Raw genomic sequence first — 26,262 nt, 5'->3', positions numbered from 1 at the left:
GACTTTTCCAACGAGTCAGCTGTTCTCATTAGGTGACCAAAATACTGGAACTTCAGCTTTAGCATCAGTCCTTCCAATGAGTATTCAGGGTTGATTTCCCTTAAGATCGACTGGTTTGATCTCCTTGCTGTCCAGGGGACTATCAGGATTCTTCTCCAGCACCACAGTTCGAAGGCATCAATTCTTCCGTGCTCTGCCTTCTTTACGGTCCAGCTCTCACAACTGTGTGTGACCGCTGGGAAGACCATAGCCTTGACTATACGGACATTTGTTTTCAGAGTAATGTCTCTGCTTTTCAACACACTGTCTATGTTTGTCATAGTTTTCTGCCGAGAAGCAATCGTTTTCTGATTTCATGGCTGTAGTCACCCTCCACAGTGATTTTAGAGCCCAAGAGGAAATCTGTCACTACTTACACCTTTTCCCCTTCTATTTGCCATGGGGTTGGATGCCATGATCTTAGTTTTAAGCCAACTCTTTCACTCTCCTCCTTCACCCTCATCAATAGGCTCTCTAGTTCCTGTTTGCTTTCTGCCACTAGAGTGGTATCATCTGCGTATCTGGGGTTGTTGATGTTTCTCCTGCCTATCTTGATTCCAGCTTGTAACTGATCCAGTCCGACATTTCTCATGATGTATCCTTCCTCAAAACACAAACCAGTATGGTTCTTAGATTCCTTTCCAAGGCTGTAACAGAAGCTTTGATACCATGATTTATAAGGACATTTAATGTCTCCCTGTCCCCAACACATACACTGAATACTCAAACAATGATAGGAGCCACTGTTTGAGCTCACAGATGGCCAGACCCTTTATACCCATGGTTCCTGATCTTCACAACAACTCTACAAGGTTTAAGTATCACTGTTTTACTGATGAAGAAACCAAGGCTCAAAAAAAGGTTGAAAGCCTTACTCAAGGTTACATAGCTTAGACCCAAGGACCATCCAGAACTGTCAGAACTTGAGTAGGTATCTTACAGATGATCTTCTCCTTTAGTCCACATAACTCTGAGGTAGGTATTATAACATCAATTTGACATTTCAGAAAATAAAAGCAATAACTGAACTTACAAGAGTTTAAAACAGGTAAAAGCAAACTATATTTTGTGCCAGTTAAGGTAGCAATACTCATTTTGAGTACAGCCTAGTGGGCTGTCCAGGGACACGATGACTCCTTCCCCATTAGGAGGATTCACTTTTTTTCCCCCCTGTGATTACAAAGCAGGTTTTTAAAAATGTCACACATGGGGCTTCAGGATGGAGGGGACACATGTATGCCTATGGCTGATTCATACTGATGTATGGCAAAAACCATCACAATATTGTAAAGTTAATTATCCTCCAATTAAAGTAAATACAGAGTCACACAGTAAACTGGGGCCTTTTTATCAGCACTGGAGCACAGAGCACAGGGGTGGCTCCAGCTGGGCAGATTCTGAAGGGTTTGTTAACCTACAAGGTGACACCCTGCATGGACTCATCTCAGCATCACGACCATACCGTCTGCCTTCTCATGCTTCCTATGGAGAAGGGCTTAGAAAATAAAGAACCTCGAAACCACTGGTTTCCCACAATTATTTAATTATCTCTGCACAACTATTTTTTGTAGAATGTTAGCTGTAGAGGACCAGAAATAAATACAGCTTCAGATTTGAACCGTATCCTGCTGTACTTTTTCTTAGAAGCCTGAAATAGAATTTTCTAACACCTTTTGTGGTTGGAAATACTGAATTTAAATAGGATTGCAGATACAAACATGTAGATTGATGTGTCTATTTCCATAAAATGCAGCCACCATATTGGTGAAGTATGGATACTAAAATTAATAAAATGACAAGTAGAAAAAAAAAACAACCCCAAATCTGGAGATAGGCACTGTAGTGACAATAAGCCTTTACATAACGTTAGGTGCTAATAAAAGATGTGAAAAATGAGTAACTTGTTTTATTTTGTTGAGGGACTCTTCAGGTCACAATTTTCTGTTGTGTACCTATTTAAGATGATACACTTTATTGATAAGTCAACAGGGGTTCCCTGGTGGTCTGGTGATTAAGAATCCGCCTGCCAGTGTGAGGCGTATGGGTATGATACCTGGTCTGGGAAGACTCCACATGCTGCCAGGCAGCTAAGCCAGTGTTCCACACCTACTGAACCCCAAGGGCTCGATAGCCTGAGCTCCACAACAAGAGAAGCCCCCACAATGAGAAGCCTGTGTACCGCAACTAGAGTAGTCCCATGCGCAGCAACGAAGACCCAGCACAACCTAAATAAATAAATCTTTAAAAACTAATTTTAAAAACATGTTACTATTGCTGATAGCAGTGGCAATGACATGCATAATTATTCTTTCAATTTTTAAGAGGATAAAGCTGAGAAATTGGGGCTTACCTTGTGGTTCAGTCAGTAAAGAGTCTGCCTGCAATGCAGAAAACCCGGGTTTGATCCTTGGGTCAGGAAGATCCTGTGGAGGAAGAAATGGTAACCCACTCCAGTATTCTTGCCTGGGAAATCCCATGGACAGAGGAGCTTGGTGGGCTACAGTCCATGGAGTCACAACAGTTGGACACGACTTAGCAACTAAACGACGACAAAGCTGAAAAATTAGAAAGATGGAAATAGATGGATCTGACTGCATGGTTAAAGAATAAATAAAAACCCACCCACCTGTCTTGTCCTTTTCAAACAACGGCCCCATGTGCCTCTGAATTGCCGTGAGGGTATATATGTCTTACATTCAGGTTTGCAACTGTCCCAAATGGTTCCTTTACTGTCTGGATTAAGTGACACAACTGGTGTAAATGTAGTTGAGTTAGGAAGCAAAACAATACCAACATCTGATGGTTTTTTTCTATAATGGTAAGAATTTATATTAGATGCCTAAAATTAAGCTTTAATTCAAAGGATGATCTACTATAATCAACTTTTTTTTAAGGCAAACAATTTAAACAGGACTTACTCATACTGGAAAAGTAAGAGATAAAAATCAATGTCATAGCATTTTATGGTTCAACTGAGAAAACTGGATACAGTATATTAATATATCACCAGAAAAATGAGGTCTACAGTTCCCCAACACAACACACACTGGATTCTGCTGCACATTTAGGACTCTGGAAATGGTTTAAGCATCTTAGTCATTTGGATTCTATGATATAAATCAAAACATACTATCTATTGTGTGGCACCAATTAAAAACAGAAACGTCTCTAAGAATTTACAGGGCCAAGAATGTTTATTTTACATCTTTGCTGCTTGATACAGAAGAATCTATGTAGGTGAACACTGTGACTTTTTCTTAGGTCTGCCAGTTTAATCAACAGTTCTACATCAAGGCCAACCACAACCATACCCGACCTGAATCTGGTTCTAGGCTCAGAGAAGCTATTCATTATAAAGAAGTGTATCTGAGGCTCTTCTTTATATCCTGGATTATGCAAGTCAACTGGTCACCACGGTTGAGTGGATTAGCTGCCACAGTTAACTCCCACCACAGTTACATCACTGAAGGGGTGAAGTAGGGAGGGTACATCAGCACCATAAGGTTGTCAGGAGGAAAAGGGTACTTTTTAAAATGGCATTATTATTTAATTATGTTATTTTAAACAAATGATGTTTGGCTTTAAGTAGGGATGATGAAACACTTAGGTTGAAGTTGTAAAGTATGGGTAGGGCTGTAGAAGAAGACTATAAATATTATAGAGGGAGAGATAATATCATTATAAAATAGTGCTATATAATAAAGTTTTCTTTATAAGAAGCCTTTTTTCTTTTTCAGAGCTTTAAAGCACAGATCATACCACAGTTCTATGTCAGAGGTCAGCAAACTCTGCCAAATGATTTACTATTAAACAGATCGTAAGTTGGGTTTCATGGTGCATGTATTTTCTAACAACTATTTAGTGCTGCTGTTGTACCTCAAAATTAGCCGTATACAATATGCAAATGACTGGGTATGGCTGTGTTCCAATAAAACTTTATTTTTACAAATATGGGTGTCAGGCCAGATTCCAAGCAAGAGCTGTCAGTTTACTAATCCCTCTTCTAAATAAATTACCACAGAAAAACAAGGTGAGCCCCATGTGCAATTTAAAATTTTATGGCAGCTACACAAAAAAATAAGCAGGTGAAATTCATTTTAATATTTTATTTAATCCAAAATATCCCAAATATCATTTCAACAAGTAATCAATATAAAAAGCTATCAATGAGATACATTAAAAAAATACGTCTTCAGAGCTGTTGTATATTGTACACTTAGCATCCTCGTCATTACAAGTGCTCAGCAGCCACATGTGGCTGGTGGCTACCAAACTGCACCGTATGTTCTGGATCTTCTGTGCTGGGATTTCTACAGCTATCTGGAGGTTGGCAACAGAATTGGGATTTGGCTCTTGAAAAGATAGGGGATATAATTATGCTGCCTCTGGGAGACAGGACAAGGGATTAAAGCTTTTGGGAAGAAATATGTGGCCTCGGACACTAGCAGCTGAGGTAGCCCATGATTCTAGGGCAATGTAACTAGACCAATGATACAGTCAGACTAGCTCCACTGCCAGTGCAATGAATCAATGCACATGCAAAATGTAACTGCCGTTAAGAGAGCTAGTCTTTAGCACTTAGACTGTATCAGAATTTAAAGCATATATGGATGTGAAAGATAGCTGGGTAGCAAGGAAAAAAAAGCCTCAAAAATTAAATTGAATTTTTAAAAAGATTAAAACAATCTAAATGCTTTTTCAGTTACCTCTGTCCAACACAGTATAATGCTAGTCACCAATAGTTTAACATGTTACTAACAGGCAATCATAACCCTTATTTTAAGCCTGGGGAAATTCTTCATTATTTAAGCCCAAATTTCTAAGTGATTAAATCAACATTTCCAAATTAAGAATGGACATAACTTTTTGTTAATAAAACTTAGAGGCAAGTGTTTTTAACAAAAAATTTATTACCAAAATACAATATTAAAGTCAATACATGACAAACTCCTGTAAAGCAAAATAAATTATTCTAACATTGTACAGTATTTCCAAAGGTAGTTAAAGAAGCGCTAAGACCTTGCTTCGCTGTTTATTGAACAGATAAACTGTTCTACCATGAACACAATCCTAGAGTTTTAGGCGTTAAGGCATGCAGCTTGATGTGCAGGATAATTTTACAAAATGCAAATCATCCTATTTTAATAAGATACAGTGTCAGAATTAACTGTAGTCTTTACATGTCAGTGTTTCGGAAATTTTCAGACTTTGGCTATAGAAGCAATGCCGTAGTGTTACACAATACTTATTTCTTAAAAAAATACATGTATTCATGTCCATGAATATCAAACTCAAATTTCTATTAAATATATTTTATAGAATATTACTTAGAGCACCTTGCTGTACAATAAAAAAAGATTAAATAAGTGTCTATGAAAACTAAAAATATAGTAAGTCTCAAAGAGAAGCCTGCTTGTCTCTGTCAAGCCAAGTACATTGCAGGAAGATACAATGTAAACGTAGGTGCCCACCATTCGCTTTGTGAGAAGAGACAAAAAAAAAAGAAATAGTAGCAAAGCCACTGATAGCTACCTCAAAGGACCAAAGATCTAGAATAAAGGCTTCAGTCAGTGTCACTACACTGCGCTGGTTGGACTCAGAGCTTGAAGTCTACAGGTCAACTGGAATACAGGCATGGTACTGTTAGAACACTGGGGATACCAACCATATTCGGGATTACTAGAGAAAGAGAAAATGATAGAGCCCTGATAAAATATTATTTATAATGATCAGAATGCATCATCTTCCCCCTCCCCACCTTTGCCTTATCCAGTAAGTTTGTTTTAAAAACTATGCTCACTATCAAATCTTAGAATTTAAGTGTTCAGCATGGAAAACACATACTGAGTTTTCTATAACAAAAGATCGAGTGCCAGTAAATGTTATTCCTATATAAAGAGAATTCCTGCTGATTATTTTAATACCTATCTCTTCTAGAATTAAAATTGCATATTTAGTCTTCATCAGTACTTTTAGAAATACTCAATTGTTCTTGGTGGAGACAGTTAACTTAAGGCTTGTCACAAAACCATTATGGGAAAGTACAAAACATTTTTGGTGTATGGTTCCTCCTACAGGCCAGGAGAAAGCTTTTGGAGATATTTTAGGCTAGAGTCAGATGAATATTTAAAGACTTTTGAACTTCTGGGTTAATTTTTTTCCCATGAGCTAGGTAAAATTTAAATTTGTGATTCCAAATGGAAAATTTAACAACCAATGGAAGTGGTTTAAGGAAATGAAGAAAGTTAATTCAAAAATTCATTGTTGAAATTTTGGGAATGTTTTTTAGTTATTAATATTTTCCAAATGATTATGTAAAATTAAAGCCAAGGAAAATTTATGAAACAAAAAAACTCTTCTAAGGTTGTCAGTTTTCAGAGTAATAGATTTTTATACAGAAACACTGAGCCAGAGCCACCAGTAATGAAAAATCTGAGTGAAAACAATATAATAATAATGGAACCATTTAAAATGTATCATTTGAATTTGAAATAAAATTTCACTGTGTTTTAATCCTGAAAACAGGAGAAAATGAGAAAACCGACTGTATGGGGTCTTTTTTTTTTTTTTTTTTCAGAGGCCTTCCTCAGGAAGCTCTGAGGGAGACCTCTTTATGGGGGAAGAAGAGGGAAACTTGGATGGCCTGTATGGGGTCTTGAGTAATGCAGTTTAGTATATAAGAATTCATCTTCTCTTTAAAAACCAGATATCAGAAATGGATTAACTTTCACAAATAAATTAAAGCTACCTAAATTAAACAGCTGCAAAGTTACAATCAATTCTGTTTGTTCAAATATCACCATCAAATGAGATTAAAAAAAAAAAAAAATCAGACAATATTTCAAGTGCCTGGCCCCGCTTAAGTAGTTCCTAAGGCTATCTGAAAAATGTTAATTCATTTGACTCAAACCTGGACTTTGGGAAGAGAATTCTTTCCTAAAATGTGTCCATTGAGTATCCTACTCAAAAACTTCCGTTTCACTGTTTTCTAAGCTTATGAGAGTCACAGCCTTAGCTCTAGAGGATGAAGAGTCAGGTTCAGAAAGAGCACCATGAAGATGGCTCAGGGCATGGTGCACCGCCGCTTTCTGATTTGTAGGCAGAACTGACATTAGCAGAACAATGCACACACAATGATCAGGGCTACAAGAGCAAACCAACAACTGCTATCTTCACCCTTTGAAATACGCTCGAATACAAAATGTGTAATTAATGAGAAGATTTCATCTATCTGATGGCGCATTTTCACTGGCTTCCCATGTGTCCTATTGCACACCAAAAAAAAAAAGCAATTTCCTGGATAGGAGAAACCCAAATGTTTTTTGTTATTAAAAGTTTTAGAAAAACTTGGATTTTTTTACTATATTTTAGCCACATTTGGTTATACTTCGTATGCTAAGTGTAACTAAATAAAAAACTAAAGGAAATAAAATCTCAATAGTAGTACTCATTTGAAGGGGCTTCTGAATTTCATCCCACTTCCCCTAAATGATTTTTATTTAACAGTTTAAACTATTTCCAAGGTCTCATGGCTAGACGCAGTTGCCTACTTCGTTGTTTTAACAGACTTTTTTAGACAGCAAACTTGGCCTAGTTTAGAAGAGCGGACTAGAAGGCCTAGGTAACTACTGAGGAAACTGGGGTTTCTATCCACACTCTGAAAAGAATCTCTGAGAAGTGCACTGTGCTCCACGTTTTTATGAACCTTGAGTTTTGATTTGAGGTCGGTAGGAATTCACCTTTCTCCTCTTTTGCTCACAAGACATTCACTGTAAATTTAAGACAATAATTTACTTTGTAAATGGTTACTTATAATCTAGATTTGGATTTAGAGATCTCTTTTCTTTCTAAAGAGTAAAGTATTAATATATCTCAGGTTGAGTGTAGATTTATTCCTATCAATCTGGCGAAAGATTTGGATCGATCATCTCAAAGCCCTGTAATAATCTTTTTTTTCTTGTTGATACCACAAACCCTCAGACACTTGCCTCCCATTTCTCACAAGAGGCCTGTCATTCATGTCAAAATTGAGAATAAAGAAAACTAAGGTCTGCTTAAGACTGTGACACTTTAGTTAACAGTATGTTTTGGAATAGTTCCTGAAAAGCCCCTTCTTAACTCTTTTGCTTGCATTTCTACACTATAATAAGCTTTTAATAATAAATACACTCAAACTAAGAGGTAACAGAAGGTTATTATAAGGTTATATCTTTGCTGCCTCCTCAACCCACTTCCCCTCACTCAAATGCTTAAATATTATTACCCCTTATCTATTTGGAATTTCTTTTATTACATTACAAATTTGGTTCCAAAGTACCATCTGTCATTTCCTCAAGAATCACACCAACTATTTCTTCTGTGTCTAGTAAGTTGCTGGACAGCACGAAGGGCAGACTGCAGTTTAAAGGAGTCTTCCTCGGCTGGTTTCCTCTTTGGATAACAATTCCATCTAATTTGTGTTTAGAGTTGTGTTGTGGTCCTTATTCAGGATGATGTTTACAATTTCACCCTCATGCTCTTTCATATGATCCAAGAGATTCTCTTTGCTGGTAGATTCAAAACCACATATACAACAACAGAAGAGTAGAACGCAGTACTCCACGCCAGGAGGGGCCAGACTGGAGTTTTTTGAGGTATTACTTGCAGGGCTTAGCTTCTCATTCTCGTTGGGACCTCTGACTTCATTGGGAGCCTGGGGAATCAGCTCTGAGGATGACATCAAATTTTCTGAACTTCCAGAAGTGAGAGAATCAGCTCTTTCTTCATTGCTGTTTAATACCGTCTTTCCAGAGGATTTCCCCCGAATCCTTAAAACACATCAAATACTGAGTTGGTTATAATGTAGACTAGTAGATTTAACTCTAACTTTACAGAAAATATATAGATATGCAACAGTAATTTATTTATATGTAACAGTAAGATCAAATACCTGCCACTTTGTGAAATTGCATCATTAATAGCCTTGTTCACTTGTTCGTAGTTGTAATTTTGGTCACTGGCATGCTTCCACATGTGAGACTTCAAAGAAGGAGGATGGCTGCACACATACCCACACAATGAGCATCTGAAAAACCGAGAAGGAAATCAGATGACCCCACAATTTCATAACAACTGTTAAATTTGTTCTCCTGAGGACTTACTAGATATCACATTTCACTGAATCTAAGATACCACTGATTATAAGAGACATATTGATATCAGAGGCTAAAATGTCCTAGTACGGATCTCTCAGAATCAGTGAAATAAAAGTATTTTACATTATAAAGAAATGATAAGAGTCAGGACACAAACATCTCAAATTACTTTAGCTATTAAGTATTTGGAAAGATTTTCTAACATACTAACATGCTAAATCTTTGCACTAAATTATTTAACCACACACATACACAAATACACAAAATCAATTCTCTATACCACTTTATTTCTTAAGAAAGCAAAAAGGAATTAAATAATTTTCAACATTAACTCTGTGCTTACTTATAAATTCACAGGAAATGTAAGCAGTAGTCCTGAAATGCTTCAACAATGTAGATTTCATAAGTAAAACAGATACTTATCTTAAAGTTTCTAGTCCAAGTAACAACTGTTTGACATAATTGGGCACATTCAGTAAAATCTGAACTGAATAAACTCCTCTTTTCCTTCTGTACCCAGTTCCTCCTATCATTGACGTCTCGCATCAGTATGGAATATTTGCTACAACTGATGAACCAATATTGATACATTATTATTAACTAGTGTCTACAGTTTATATTAGGGTTCTCTATGTTGTACAGTTCGATGTATTTTGATAAATGCATAATGCCATGAATCCATCATAACATCATGCTGAATAACTTCTCAACCTTAAACACCTTCTGGCACTCCGCCTACTTAGCCCTCCCGCCCTAACCACTGGCAGTCACCAATCCTTATATTGTCTCCACAGTTCTGCCTTTTCAAGCATGTTGTACATTTGGAATCATACTGTATGCAGCCTCTTCAGACTGGTTTCTCTCCCTTAGCCATTTGCATGTAAGTTCTTCCATGTCTTTTCAGAGCTTGAGAGGCCCCTCTCTCCATCGCTGAATAATATTCCACCAAGCTACCACATTTGTTACTGTTTTCCATTTGTTGTTCTTGTTCTATTATTTTCTTCTACTCTTTTTCTGCCTTTTGTGGTTTTCACTCAGCATACTATATGATTCAATTTTTCTCCTTTCTTAACATGTCAGTTATACTTATTTTTTTACTTTATATTATTGGTTTCCCTAGTGTTTGGCAAATACATTTACAGCTAACCCAAATCCACCTTCAAGTAACACTATACTGGCTTCATGGATAGCTCAGGTACATTATGATCAAATAAAGACATCTAGTTGCTCCCAAGTTTTGTCAATTATGAAAAAAGCTTTTATTAAACATTCATGTGCAGGGTTTTCTGTGAATATTAGTTTTCATCATTTGTGTAAATAGTTAAGAGCAGAATGTTTATCTTTTTAGGAAACTGCAAACATACTTTTAAACAGTCATTTTTATTAAATACTTAATTACCAATCTAACAAATCAGGTAACTTACCTGAACTCTTCACCACCACAACAAGAGAGTCAGCAGAGGGGTAAAAGGACCACTTTGAGACATGCCAGAACATTCTGTTCTTAACAAGGTCTGCTCTCAGGATAAATTATTTAACCAGAGCCTAACCTACTGGAGTTTTATCAGAGCATAACTGACCTGAGGGAAAGAAATACTCAACTCCAGGACATTCCAGCTATCTTGTCAACCAGGGGCTGGGGAGGGAGGGGGCTGAGAAGCACAGTTGACAGCCCAGAGGCACAGGCTCACTAAAAAATTGAGACCTAGGCATGGACTACAGAACATTTTCCCTCCCTTTACTTTTAACCATCACACTCCTACTGACAGCAGAGCCTTTTACCCAGTACATCATGCCTGATTATCACGAAAAAATTATAAGACATACTAAAAGGCAAAAACCAAAGCTGAAGAGACAGAGCAAGCACATGAACAAGAGTCAGATATAGCAGGATGCTGGAATTATTAGACCGCTGATTTAAAACAACTATGAAGAATAATTATAAGAGCGCCAATGAATAAAATACACAGCATGGGAAAACAGATGAGTAACAAAGATGAGAGACGGAAATTCCAAAAAAGAACCAGAGGGAAATCAAAGAGGTCAGAACCCTATAAAATGAGATGAAAAAAATAGATAATAGAAATTCGGAGTCCTATAATGGGCTTATTAGTGGACTGGATACACCTGAGGAAAGAATCTCTGAGCCTGAGGATATCACAACAGATAGAAACCTCCAAACCAAAAAGCAAAAAATAAATAAATAAAAGGACTGGAAAAAACAGAATACATAACTACAAAAGGTGTAATCTATGTGTAATGGGAATACTAGAAGAGAGAAAGGAACAGAAGAAATTTATTTTAAACAGTAATGACTGAGAAGTTCCCTAAATTAACATCAGATATCAAACCACAGATACAAGCCTCTCAGAGAACACCAAACAGGATAAACGGCAGAAAGACTACACGTAAGCCTATCAGTTTTGAACTACAGAAAATAAAAGAAAAAGAAAAAAGGAGCCAGAGGGAAACATAAGCAAAGAAGAATTAAACTTCTCAGAAACAATGCAAGAAAGTAGAGTGAACTATTCAAAGTGTTGAGAGAAAAATCAACCAAGGTAGAGTTCTGTACCAGCAAACTTACTCTTCAAAAGTGAGCAGAAATAAAGACTTTCTCCAACAAACAAAGTTGAAGTAATCTGTTGCTGGTAAATCTGTCTTGCAAGAAAGGTTAAAGAAGTTCTTTAGAAAGAAGGAAAATGATCAAGTTCAGAAATGTGGATCTACACAAACAAAGGAGAAACGTCACACTGCCGCTGCTGTTCAGTTGCTAAGTTGAGTCTGAATTTTTGCCATGCCGTGAACTGTAGCCCGCCAGGCTCCTCCGTCCATGAAATTCCCTAGGCAAGAATACTGGAGGGGGTTGTCCTTGCTCCCTCCTGGGGATCTTCCTGATCCAGGGATCAAACCAGTGTTTCCTGCATAGGGAGGAGGATTCTTTACCACTGAGCCACCAGGGAAGTCCCAGATAAGGTGTAAGAGAGGGTAAAATAAAAGTTTTTAATTTTAATTGATCTGAGAGATAAGTTTGTTTAAAATAATAATAGCAACAATATATTCGATTATGTATGCTTATGTATGTGTGCACCACGTGTGTGCACGCGCACACACACACACACACACTCTCTATGTATAAGTGAAATGAAAGAAGTAATGCAGATAATGGAACAGAAGAATGAGGTTATTTTATTATAATGTACCTGGGATACCCATGAAGCCAGTAATGTTAGTTGAAGGTGGATTTGGATTAGCTGTAAATGTGTATGCCAAACCCTAGGAATCCATTAATGAAAAGTAAAAAAAATTAAGTACAACTGATATGCTAAGAAAGGAGAAAATGGAATCACATAACATGCTCAATGAAAACCACAAAAGGCAGAAAAAGAGTAAAAGAAAAAAATAGAACAAGCACAGCAAACAGAAAACGGTAACAAATATGCAACTATAATTTCAACTATTATCAATCATCATTTAAACGTCAATGGTCTAAATACACCAATTAAAAAATGGAGATTGGGACTTTCCTAGTGGCTCTAAGTCACTTCAGTCGTGTCCGACTCTGTGCGACCCCATAGACGGAAGCCCACCAGGCTCCCCAGTCCCTGGGATTCTCCAGCCAAGAACACTGGAGTGGGTTGCCATTTCCTTCTCCAATGCATGAAAGTGAAAAGTGAAAGTGAAGTCGCTCAGTCTTGTCCGACTCTTAGCGACCCCATGGACTGCAGCCTACCAGGCTCCTCCGTCCATGGGATTTTCCAGGTAAGAGTACTGGAGTGGGGTGCCACTGCCTTCTCTGTCCTAGTGGCTCAGGGGATAAGAATTGCCTGCCAATGCAGAGGACAAGGGTTCAATCCCTGTTCTGTGAAGAGACTCCACTACAACGAGAAGCCCACACCACACAATGAAGAGTAGCTCCCACTTGGTGCAACTAGAGAAAGCCCGCATGCAGTCCCAGTGCAGAGCCCAGCGAAGACCCAGCACAACTAAAAATACAGAAAAAGACAGAGATTGTCAGGCTGGATCAAAAACAAGACCCAACTATATGTTGTCTATAAGAAACTCTCTTTATAAAGACACACATCAAATGCATAAAGAATATCTACAGTAAGCCTATAGGTAACATCATACTTAATAAGAAACTAAAAGCTTTCCTGGTAAGTTTAAGAACAAAGCACAGATGTCTTGTCTCACCATGCCTGTTCAGCATCATAACTGAAGTCCTAGTTAATGCAATACATGTGTGTGTGTGTATACATGTATACAGTTTGTTCATGTGTCATCTGATTGTCTACACAGAAAATCTTAAAGCACATGCCAAAAAACTCCTAGAGCTAGGAAGTAATTATATCAAGATTGCAGGAAACAAGGTTAATATATAAAAAAAGTCAATTGCTTTCCTATATTCCAGCCATAAACAAGCAGCATTTGAAATTAAGAACATTTAATCCCACTTACCTTAGCAGTACTGAAGACAAAATACTTAGGTATAAAACTAACAAAATATGTACAAGGTCTGCCTTTATGAAGAAAACTACAAAACTCTGATAAATCAAACAGTTATAAATGTAGAGAGTGTCTATATTCATGGATAGGAAGATTCAATACTGTCAAGATGTTAGTTCTTCCCAACTTGATCTACAGATTCAATATTATTCCAATAAAAACCCCAGCAAGTTATTTTGTGGATACTGACAAACTGACTCTAAAGTTGACATGGAAGGCAAAAGATCCAGAAGAGCCAACACAATGTGGAAGGAGAAGGACAAAGTTGGGAGTGTGCCACCCACATCCATGGAATCAATAAAAGATGAGTAGTCACCAAGGTCTGAGTCACTGAGGGGGAATAGATAGGTGGGGTTCAGCTGACTTTTTTAGGGCAGTGAAACTCCTCTGTATGATACTGTAATGGTAGATACATGTCATTATACATTTGCTCAAATGCATAGAGTGCGCAGTATCAAGAGTGAACCCAATTATAAACTACAGACAGCATTACAATGACGGGTCAATATCGGCTCATCAATTCTCACAAATATACTACTCTGGTGGGGGATGCTGATAACGGGGGAAGCTATGAATGTGTGGGGCACAGAGTATATGGGAAATCTTTGTGCTTCTGCTTGATACTGCAGTGAACCGAAACCGCCTCTAAAAATTAACCTATTAAAAATAAGCTGACAGTGGGGCTTCCCTGACGGTCCAGTGGTTAAAGCTCTGCATTTCCATTGCAGGGGGCATCAGTTTAGTTCAGTCGCTTAGTTGTGTCCAACTCTTTGCAATCCCATGAACTGCAGCACGCCAGGCCTCCCTGTCCATCACCAACTCCCGGAGTCCACCCAAACCCATGTCCATCGAGTCGGTGATGCCATCCAATCATCTCATCCTCTGTTGTCCCCTTCTCCTCCTGCCCTCAATCTTTCCAGCATCAAGGTCTTTTCAAATGAGTCAGCTCTTCGCATCAGGTGGCCAAAGTACTGGATTTTCAGCTTCAACATCAGTCCTTTCAATGAACACCCGGACTGACCTCCTTTAGGGTGGACTGGTTGGATCTCCTTGCAGTCCAAGGCGGAGAAGGCAATGGCACCCCACTCCAGTACTCTTGCCTGGAAAATCCCATGGACGGAGGAGCCTGGTAGGCTGCAGTCCATGGGGTTGCTAGGAGTCGGACACGACTGAGTGACTTCACTTTCATGCATTGGAGAAGGAAATGGCAACCCACTCCAGTGTCCTTGCCTGGAGAATCCCAAGGACAGGGGAGCCTGGTGGGCTGCCGTCTCTGGGGTCGCATAGAGTCGGACACAACTGAAGCGACTTAGCAGCAGCAGCAGCAGTCCAAGGGACTCTCAAGAGTCTTCTCCAACACCACTGTTCAAAAGCATCAATTTTTCGGCACTCAGCCTTCTTCACAGTCCAACTCTCACATCCATACATGACCAGTGGAAAAACCATAGCCTTGACTAGACGGACCTTTGTTGACAAAGTAATGTCTCTGCTTTTCAATATGCTGTCTAGGTTGGTCATAACTTTCCAAGGAGTAAGTGTCTTTTAATTTCATGGCTGCAATCACCATCTGCAGTGATTCTGGAGCCCAGAAAAATAAAGTCAGCCACCGTTTCTCCATCTATTTGCCATGAAGTGATGGGACCAGATGCCATGATCTTAGTTTTCTGAATGTTGAGCTTTAAGGAGAGCTTTTCACTCTCCTCTTTCACTTTCATCAAGAAGCTCTTTAGTTCTTCTTCACTTTCTGCCATAAGGGTGGTGTCATCTGCATGTCTGAGGTTATTGATATTTCTCCCGGCAATCTTGATTCCAGCTTGTGCTTCCTTCAGTCCAGCGTTTCTCATGATGTCCTCTGCATGTGAGTTAAATAAGCAGGGTGACAATATACAGCCTTGACGTACTCCTTTCCCTATTTGGAACCAGTCTGTTGTTCCATGTCCAGTTCTAACTGCTGCTTCCTGACCTGCATACAGGTTTCTCAAGAGGTAGGTCAGGTGGTCTGGTATTCCCATCTCTTTCAGAATTTTCCACAGTTTATTGTGATCCACACAGTCAAAGGCTTTGGCACAGTCAATAAAGCAGAAATGATGAGATATTAATTTTTTTCTCTAAAGGCTTACTATTCCAGTGACTAAATAGCCTAGCCAGCTTCTTCGTATTTAACTTAGTTTATACCTTTAAAGTTCCAGAGACCTTTATATAAAAGTTTTTTTTAAATATGAAGTTTTTATAAAAATAATATACATGGCATTATTTACTATTATTCTTTTAATCTACTATAGAAGTCTGTTTTCCAGCACTTTATTCAGTATACCTGCACTGATAGTCCTAAGTGAGATTGGTGTATATATATATAGTTTTCTGTTGCCCTTGCCAAAATTTAGTATCAATATTATTCTAATTTTATAAAAAGACTTTGAAAGCCTTTTTATAAAGGCTTTATATTAAAGAAAAAAGAAAAAAACTTCTATAAAATGGTGAAGGGCTTCCCAGGTGGCACTAGTGGTAAAGAACCCGCCTTCCAATGCAGGAGACATACGAGGCACAGGTTCAATCCCTGGGTCGGGAAGATCCTCTGGAGGAGGGCATGGCAACCCACTCCAGTATTCTTAGCTAGAGAATCCCATGGACAGAGGAGACTGGAGGGCTACAGTCCATAGGGTCTCTCAAGAGTCGGACATAACTAAAGCGACTTAGCAGGCATTGCCATGTTCTTCATGGGAGGCTTATTTTAGGAACACAGAGAACTTAATATTAGGAAATATATTATAATAAATCATTATTTGAAAGGATCAGAAAGAGACAAGTCATTTTCACTGATGTTACTGTAACTTAATCCAAAGAAATTCAATATCCATCTTAAGAAAAATTTTTATTATGGACAACTGAAGCAAAAACTAAGTAGGAAAGTATAATGAATCTCCATTTCTCAACTCCAGTAATTACTGACATTTTGCTCATCTTGTTTCATGTAATCCCTCAAATTTGCCTGATTTCTGCAGAAATGGTTTATTTGAATGAGGATCCAAATAAGATCTATAGAGTTATCCCTGGGTATATGCAGGGAACTGGTTCTAGGACCTCCCATAGATATCGAAATCTGAAGATGCTCAAGTCGCTCATGTGAAATGGTTTGGTTAGCACACATCTTGAACTCTTTTAATATGTAATAATTCTTTTTTTCCCCCATCCCCCTCATGCCATTCGTATGCTGAAGACTCCAGGTCATCTGGCTCCTAGAACATTTCACAAGCTGTACTGATTACTTTCTGTTAATGTCACGTTTCTATATTCCCCACATCTTTTTTTTTTTTTTGTAAGCAGTCAGAAGGCAATGGTACCCCACTCCAGTACTCTTGCCTGGAAAATCCCATAGATGGAGGAGCCTGGTGGGCTACAGTCCATGGGGTCGCTAAGAGTCGGACATGGCCGAGCGACTTCACTTTCACCCATTGGAGAAGGAAATGGCAACCCACTCCAGTGTTCTTGCCTGGAGAATCCCAGGGACGGGGGAGCCTGGTGGGCTGCCATCTATGGGGTCGCACAGAGTTGGACATGACTGAAGCGACTTAGCAGCAGTAGCAGTGAGAGATCTAGAAAAGTTTCTAAGCCTTTGCACTTGACATTTGGGCTAGACAATTCTTTATTGTGGGGGCTGCTCTGAGCACTGAGTGCATCAGTGCATCAGAGCATCACTTTCCTCTACCCACTAGGTGCTGCTAGCATCTTCTCTTCCTCTTGTGAAAACCAACAATGTCTCCAGACACTGCCAAATGTCTCATCTGGGAACTATGATGTAGAGGTTTTATCAGATTCAGGGTTAGTTTTTTCCATTTCTATTCTTTTTCAAACATAACTTGATGGGTACAGTTGTGTTCCCTACCACATTTTAGGAGGCACTTGAATCAGGCTGATAACACCTGAACCCAATTAACACTCAATAAATTTTCTCACCAAAATATGCTAGGCAAATAATGCTTCAACATGAAAAAATGTATCTACCTAAACCCCCAAAACTAGCATAAAGCTTAAAGCAGAAACATCAGAAACTTTCCCATTAAGCCCAAGAACAAAGTAAGGATGGTCACTATCCCCACTGTTATTTAGAATTGTGGAGGTACTCTGTTGCTGTTGTTTGGTCACTCAGTCATGTCTGACTCTCTGCAACCCCATGGACTGCAGCACGCCAGGCTTCCCTGTCCATCACAATCTCCAGGCGTTTGCTCAAAGTCAGGTCCATTGAGTCGATGATGCCATCCAATCATCTTATCCTCTGTTGGCCCCTTATCCTCTGTTGGCTCCTCTTGCCTTCAATCTTTCCCAGAATCAGGGTCTTTTCCAATGGGTCAGTTCTTCGCATCAGGTAGCCAAAGTATTGGAGATTCAGCTTCAGCATCAGTCTTTCCAATAGAATACTTAGGGCTGGTTTTCTTTAGGATTGACCGGTTTGATCTCCTTGCTGTCCAAGGGAACTCTCTAAAATCTTCTCCAGCACCACAGTTGGAAAGTATCAACTGTTTGGCACTCAGCCTTCTTTATAGTGCAACTCTCACATCCGTATATGACTACTGGAAAAACCATAGCTCTGCCCATATGGACTCTGGTCGGCAAAGGGATGTCTCTACTTTTCAATATGTTGTTTAGGTTTGTCATAGTTTTTCTTCTAAGCACCTAGTGTCTTTTAATTTTATGGCTGCAGTCACTGTCTGCAGTGACTCTGGAGCCCAAGAAAATAGTCTGTCACTGTTTTCATCTTTTCCCCTTCTATTTGCCACAAAGTGATGGGACCAGAGGCCATGATCTTAGTGTTTTGAAAGCTGAATTCTAAGCCAGTTTTTCCTCTTTCACCTTCATCAAGAGGCTCTTCAGTTCCTCTTTGTTTTTTGCCATTAGTGTGATGTCATCTGCATAACTGAGGTTACTGATATTTCTCCCGGCAATCTTGATTCCAGCTTGTGCTTCATCCAGCTGGGCATTTCACATGATGTACTCTGCATAGAAGTTAAACAAGCAGGGTGACAATACACAGCCTTGACATACTCCTTTCCCAATTTTGAACCAGTCCATTGTTTCATGTCCGGTTCTGTTACTTCTTGACCTGCATACAGGTTTCTCAGGAGGGAGGTAAGATGGCCTGGTATTCCCATCTCTTGAAGAATTTTCCACAGTTTGTTGTGATCCACATAGTCAATGAAGCAGAAGTAGTATTTTTCTGGAATTCCCTTGCTTTTTCTATGATTCAACAGATGTTGGCAATTTGACCTCTGGTTCCTCTGCCTCTTCGAATCCAGCTTATACCTCTGGAAGATCTCAGCACTGACATACTGAGTGCAGCACTTTAACAGCATCATCTTTTAGGATTTAAAATAGCTTAGCTGGAATTCCATCACCTGCACTAGCTTTGTTTGTAGTAATGCTTCTTAAGGCACACTTGACTTCACACTCCAGGATGTCTGGCTCTAGGTGAGTGATCACACCATCATGGTTATCCGGGTCATTAAGACCTTTTTTGTACAGTTCTTCTGTGTATTCTTGCCACCTCTTCTTTATCTCTTCTGCTTCTTTAGGTTCATACCACTTCTGCCCTTTATTGTGTCCATCTTTGTAAGAAATGTTTCCTTGATATTTATAATTTTCTTGAAGAGATTTCTAGTCTTTCCCATTCTATTGTTTTCCTCTATTTCTTTGTTCACTTAAAAAGGCTTTCTTATTTCTCCTTGATATTCTTTGGAACTCTGCATACAGATGGGTTTATCTTTCCTTTATTCCTTTGCCTTTTGCTTCTCTTCTCAGCTATTTGTAAGACAACCATCTTGCTTTCTTGCATTTCTTTTTCTTGGTGATGGTTTTAGTCACCACCTCCTGTACAATACTATGAACCTCTGTTGATAGTTCTTTAGGCACTCCATCAGATCTAATCCCTTGAATCTATTTGTCACTTCCACTGTATGACCATTAGGTTATACCTGAATGGTCAAGTGGTTTTCCCTACTTTAAGTCTGAATTTGGCAATAAGGAGTTTATCATCTGATCAGCTCCTGGTCTTGTTTTTGCTGACTGTATAGAGCTTCTCCATCTTCAGCTGCAAAGAATATAACCAATCTGATTTCAATATTGACCATCTGGTGATGTTCATGTGTAGAGTTGTCTCTTGTGTTGTTGGAAAAGAGTGTTTGCTATGACCAGTGTGTTCTCTTGGCAAATTCTGTTAGTTTTTGCCTGCTTCATTTTGTACTCCAAGGCCAAACTTGCCTGTTACTCCAGGTATTCCTTGACTTCCTACTTTTGCATTCCAACCCTCTATGATGCAAACGACATCTTTTTTTGGTGTTAGTTCTAGAAGGCCTTGTAGGTCTTTACAGAACTGTTCAACTTCATCTTCTTTGGTATTAGTGGTTGGGGCATAGACTTGGATCATTGTGATACTGAATGGTCGGCCTTGGAAACGAACTGAGATCATTCTGTCCTTTTTGAGATTGCACTCAAGTACTTCATTTCGGACTCTGGTTGACTATGAGGACTACTCCATTTCTTCTAAGGGATTCTTGCCCATAGTAATAGATAATATGGTCATCTGAATTAAATTTGCCCATTCCCGTCCAATTTATTTCACTGATTCCTAAGATGTTGATCTTCATTCTTTCCATATCCTGTTTGACCACTTCCAATTTACCTTGATTTATGGACCTAACATTCCAAGAATATTGCAATATTGTTCTTTACAGCTTCTGACTTTCCTTTCAGTTACTAGTCAGTACAATTAGATAACAGAAAGAATATGTGTAAATATCATAAAGGTATAGTTGAGAAAAGTATTTGCAGATAATACAATTATGAACCTGGCAATCCAACAGGAAATTAATTACAAGTAATAAGATAATTCAATAAGCGTATAAAGCTAACATGCTGTATACATCAAGTTTCCCCACATAACAATACTGAAAACTAGGAAAGGATCCAAGTTATGAGAGCAATAGAAAAAAAAAAAAAAAAGGAAAAAGCCTAACAGCAAGTGTGTGTGTAAGCAGTCCTTGCCCTGAGTATTTCTGACATGAATGGATTTTCGTTACTATGGCATATAGTTAGATGAGTCTCCTAACACCACTGTTCAAATTTCAAAGTATTATTAACTGTGAGTAACTGTAGTGTACAAACTTCACCAGGAGCTCTTTGGTCCACTCTGAAAACAATAAAACAAAATATAATCAGCGACTAATTTATGTGATTTCTTTCAAAGTCTGTCAGTGATTAGTCAGTTGCTTCTATTAATTCAGTCACAGACAGCAAAGCGTGTAGTTATGTCGCCTCCTTGTATCCCAGTGATAAATTCATGTAACAATTTACAAAAATTGATGATCCAAAAAGAGAACTGGCCAACAAAATGGAAGAACACACAGCAAGAAACCCCAAAGTGGTAATGCTGGAAGTGAAATTAGACACAAACGTAAATGGACTTAGAGAACAAACAGCTGACCAGAGGAAAGCTGATGCTGCCACTGCTGAAGCAGCTCTAGGTATGCAGCCAGAGGATCTCCATGACATAAATAAGGAAAGCTGTTCCCAGGGAAAGTTACGCCAGAGAAAAACTTCATATAACAGAAACTCTTGGAGATGTTTCATGACATTTAAAGAGCAAAGGATAAAATGTTCAAAGTTGATCCCTAGTTAGAAAGGAGTATGGCCATTGGCCAGGGCACAGAAAAACTGCTCACCCTGTGCTGTAAGGCAAACAGTGAGAACACAAGCACTGTGCAAACTATGCTTGAGTAGAACACTCATTTTCAGTGTTTCTAAGTTTTAAGCTACCGTGTACTAAGTTAATATTACTTTTACTATTTTTCATTTCCTTATACATCTGTAACTAACAGTAAAAGAGCTTAAATTTTTAATTTAAAAAATCACAGAACTGTAGGTTTCACAATTAAGATGGCTTTACATAATTTCAGCTTGCCAATCATGTTTACGGTCCCATACTATTGCACAAACTGAGAACTACCTGTATACTTAATGCATACATATATGTATGCATGGATATGTGCACATACAAAACAAGAAATGTTCACAATAACACAAATGGAGAAAACTCTGCATGCTTATGAAGGACAACAGATGACTTGAAAAAAATGGAAGAGCTCAAACCTTGTTTGCATAAAGTTGTCAATTCCTTCTAAATTAATCTAGAAGCTTACCACGATCCCATTACAAATAGCAACAGAATTATTTTTAAGAGGAAACTATGACAAGCTGATTCTAAAGTTCATCTGTGCACGTATGTATTACCCAATCAAAACCTCAAACAAGAAACTGAATTATCCACAAAATCTACATACTTCACTTCCTTATCACCATTTCTCCCAAAGAATTTGGAATAGTTTGCATATACAATTGGAAAAATGATTTTTTGTTTTGCGAAATGAAAAAGAGTGGTATAAAGTGTCCATGCAATTTTACAAAATGATAAACCCTGGGTTCACAATAATTGCTTAAGGAGAAGACTACCTTTATCTTAAGACCTCTTTGTGGGTTCCTCCAAGATCTCATACCTGTTCCTCCTCAAAAGAGGCATTACCTCTCTGAATTGTGTATATGATTTGTTTACTTTCTTAGTTTTATCTTTACGTATCCCTAAAATCTAAAAAGAAATGACACAAATGAACTTACAAAACAGAATCAGACTCACAGAATTCCAGAAGTTTACGGCTGTCAGGGGGAAGGATGGAGGGAAGGGATAGTTTTGGAGTTTGGGATGGACATGTACACACTGCTGTATTTAACATGGATAACCAATAAGGACCTACTGTCTAGCACATGGAGCTCTGTTCAATGTTATGCGGCATCCTGGATGGAAGGGCAATATGGGGGAGAACGGATACATGTATACATATGGCTGAGTCCCTTCCCTGTTCACCTGAAACTTTCACAGCACTGTTACTCCGCTATACTCCAATACGAAATAAAAAGACTTTTTTTTTTAAAGAGGAACTGACGAGCCTCTTGATGAGGGTGAAAGAGAAGAGTCAAAAACCTGGCTTGAATGTCAACATTCAAAAAACTAAGATCATGGCATCCGGTCCCATCACTTCATGGCAAATAGAAGAGGAAAAAGTGGATGCATTTTCCTGGGCTCCAAAGTCACTGTGGATGGTGACTGCAGCCATGAAATTAAAAGATGCTTGCTCCTTGGAAGAAAAGCTACAACAATTCTAGGCAGCATATTAAAAAGCAGAAACATCACTTTGCTGACAAAAGTTCATAGAGTCAAAGCTATGGTTTTTCTAGTAGTTATGTACAGATGTGAAGTTGGACCATAAAGAAGGCTGAGCACCGAAGAATTGATGCCTTTGAACTGTGGTGCTAGAGAAGACTCCTGAGAGTCCTCTGGACTGCAAGGAGATCAAACCAGTCAATCCTAAATCAACCCTGAATCTTCATTGGAAGGACCGATGCTGAAGTTCCAATACTTTGGCCACCTGATGCCAAGAGCCAACTTCCTGGAAAACACCTTGAAGCTGGCAAAGATTGAAGACAAAAGGATAAGCGGGCAGCAGAGAATGAGATGGTTAGATGGCATCACTCACTCCATGGACATGAGTTTGAGCAAACTCCAGGAGATAATGGAGGACAGGAGCCTGGCGTGCTGCAGTCCGTGAGGTCGCAGAGTCAGACACGACTCAGCAAATGAACAACAGCAATCCCAAAATATTGTTTATTCACATATTTTTTGAGCATATAAATATAATCACACTTTATGTATTCTTGTGTGACTTGCTTCTTTGTCTTAACTCAATGTGTCTGAGATTCATTCATGCTGACAGGATCATTTATTTACCTTAAAGGTTATGTGCTTTACTTTGATTTTTATCTCTGTAGTTTCCCAGTTTCCCTGATAGATAAAATATACACATAAACATTGTTTTAAATATTTACCCAGCATTTTAGTCATCTTCATTGGGATAGTTGTTCAATTTTATCTAGTTCACTATACTGTCTGAAATCAGAGTCTCTGCTTTTGGATGTTTAGTTAGAATTGCAAAGCCAATTTCTGTTCTAACTCAACTGGTCAGCAAATGTGGTCTTTATTTAAACATTTCCCTGATTATATAATCTATATCCTTTACACTGTTGTTGTTGTTCAGTTGAGGATGAGTATCTCTCAGAACTGGAGAAAAGCTAAAATTTACTGTGAAATATTACTCATGGTCAGAAATGCTCTTTTCTAACAATTCAGGGTCTATCACTTTCATTAGCTTTCCTATGTAAACAAGGCATATAGATGAAGCCTTTTTTACTTTTCAAATTTCTTTCTCATTCTACTGGATAAAGATTTATTTCTGTAAATTTTGCTGCTGTTCAATATCCCTTAATATGAGGTCCTTAAAATCTTTTTTAAGAAGAGAAGAGATAAAGCAAGAGCAATGTGCTGAACAACTAAGTCCTAATTCTATGAATACCTACCTTAGCCTGGCACAAAGGTTATTCTGAAGGAACACTTACAATGGTGAATATTCATTTAAAGATCTAAGTATAAAAAAAAAATGCAGGAACAATCTGAAAATGGTAAGCATTTACTAAAATGATTTTTAACTGATTAGAGGAGAAAGAATACGATTAGAGAACCTTAACTTCAAAGTTACGTAAAGGTAGCTTAAATCTATTTTTACTCCCTTTTAAAGAAAATATTTCTATCAGCTAAAATAGTTTCTTATTTTCATTCCTTCTCTGCTTTTCCTGTATAATTTCATGGGGCAAACCAAATTCTCTTAGTTAAAAAAAAAAATTAGAATGAACCACTATTAATTACTGTCTTGTTTTATTCACTTCACTGCACTTATTTTCTGAAATTCTAGTTTTACTTTTTTATTATCTGTGTTCTTTCATGAAGGTGTAAATTCCATGACTATGCGTTTTGCTGAGTCAGAAAAACAGAACGTTAATGATTCAATAGAAATCTGTGATATCATGATTTTTAACAATATATATTTGGTCTTCATCCCAGTTCTTGGCACAGAGCTCCTATAACCCTTGAATTCCCCAAGAGATAGAGTGATAAAGATCTTCTGTATGTTAATGAGGTGATTTGGGGGAAAGTTTCTAGGTCAGTGGTCCCCAGCTTTTTTGGCAGCAGGGACTGGTTTCATGAAAGACAATTATTACATGGATAGGGGGTGAGGGAGATGGTTTCCAGATGATTCAAGGGCATTATATTTATTGTACACTTTATTTCTATTATCATTACATTAGATCATCAGGCATTAGATCTCAGAGGTTGGGGATCCCTGCCCTAGGTAACCTAAGGATGGAAACTGATTGCCAGAGGAACCAACCATGTGATTAGAGGGTTGGAACTTCCAGTCTCAGAGGACAGACTACTGAGATTCAGTTCAGCCATCAATGGCCAATGATTTAATCAATCGTGCTTATGGAATGAAGCCTCCATAAAAACTTGAAGGATGGTTCAGAGAGTTCCCAGGTTGGTGAACACGTGAAGGGCTGGGAGAGCGGCACACCCAGAAAGCACGGAAACTCCACCTCTCCTGGCTTTGCCCTGTGTCTCTTCATCTGATTGTACACCTGTATCCTTTCTAGCCAATTAATCAAACCTGAGGAGGGAGTCACAAGAACCTTACTTACCTGACTTATGGCCAGCCAGTAGAAGCACAGGTAACAAACTAGATTTGCGATTGGCATCTGAAGTGAGGGCAGTCTTGTGGGACTGAGCCCTTCACTGGTGGGATCTGATGCTGTCTCTGGATAGACAATGTCAAGATTGAATTAAATTTGCAGGACACTCAGCTAATGCTGCTGAGAACTGAGTTGCTCAGTGGTATGGAAAACATTCGACATCAGAAAATCCAAGGTTTCTGAATCTGGCTAAAAACTTGAACTGAATTTTTCTATAGGCTTTTTCCCATTGCTAATAGGTCAGTTACTTTAATCCCCACAGAGCTAAGAATGTGGTTACACTACCCTATTTCCCTGGCCTGGGGCTTTACTCCAGATCTGATTTAATTAGGAACAATTGTCTTGAGGGGTTAGGTAGAGGAAAGCAAAACCAGATGTCCTGCAGTACTGGAGGTATGACTTGAACATATGTGAAAAGACTGAAGTAGAAACCTTGCAATAGGATTTGTCTTACCACATTCAATTAGTTTTCTGTGCTTTTAAAGGAATACATAAACTAAGGCCCAGAGAAGATTCACTTCAAATTTTGTGATGAATCTAAGAACTCTTTGTGCCACTGTAAGAATCAAAGTCCATCAGTTCATTCCTTCTAAACAAAACACATTTCTTTTCCCTCCAAATTAAACTGTAAGCTAAACTGTTTTCCTTAAAACAAATTCAGGGTTTTCAAAGACTTGAGATTTTTCCCAAGCTAATGCAACTGATAATTCAACATGCTTTCAGATTAAAAGAGATTTAAGAAATCTGTACAGTGGAAGGCAGGCTTCCCAGATGGTACCAGTGGTAAAGAACCTGCCTGCCAACATAGGAGACATAAGAGACACGGGTTCGATCCCTGGGTCAGGAAGATCCCCTGGAGGAGGGCATGGCAACCTACTCCAGTGTTCTTGCCTGGAGAATCCCA

General features: G+C 38.5%; 1 protein-coding gene across 2 annotated transcripts in view; it reads right to left on the bottom strand.

The window, feature by feature from the left end:
- Positions 1-4,130: 4,130 nt before the first annotated feature.
- Positions 4,131-26,262, bottom strand: part of ZNF507 (zinc finger protein 507) — a 42,941-nt gene continuing 20,809 nt past the window's right edge. For both annotated transcript variants that reach the window (XM_086351708.1, XM_086351707.1), the window contains 2 exons: positions 8,969-9,103; positions 4,131-8,846 (listed from right to left, as the gene is read on the bottom strand). In XM_086351708.1, coding sequence (XP_086207834.1) covers positions 8,489-8,846; positions 8,969-9,103 — 493 coding nt within the window. In that variant the 3' untranslated portion in view covers positions 4,131-8,488. The remainder of the gene's footprint in view (positions 8,847-8,968; positions 9,104-26,262) is intronic.

Source organism: Bos grunniens, chromosome 18, assembly GCF_055505025.1.
Source record: "Bos grunniens cultivar Pamir isolate PY7600 chromosome 18, Bosgru_T2T1.0, whole genome shotgun sequence".
Taxonomy (NCBI): Eukaryota; Metazoa; Chordata; class Mammalia; order Artiodactyla; family Bovidae; genus Bos; species Bos grunniens.
The sequence above is the reverse complement of the archived record's forward strand: the minus strand, read 5'-3'. Positions and strand labels throughout refer to the sequence as shown.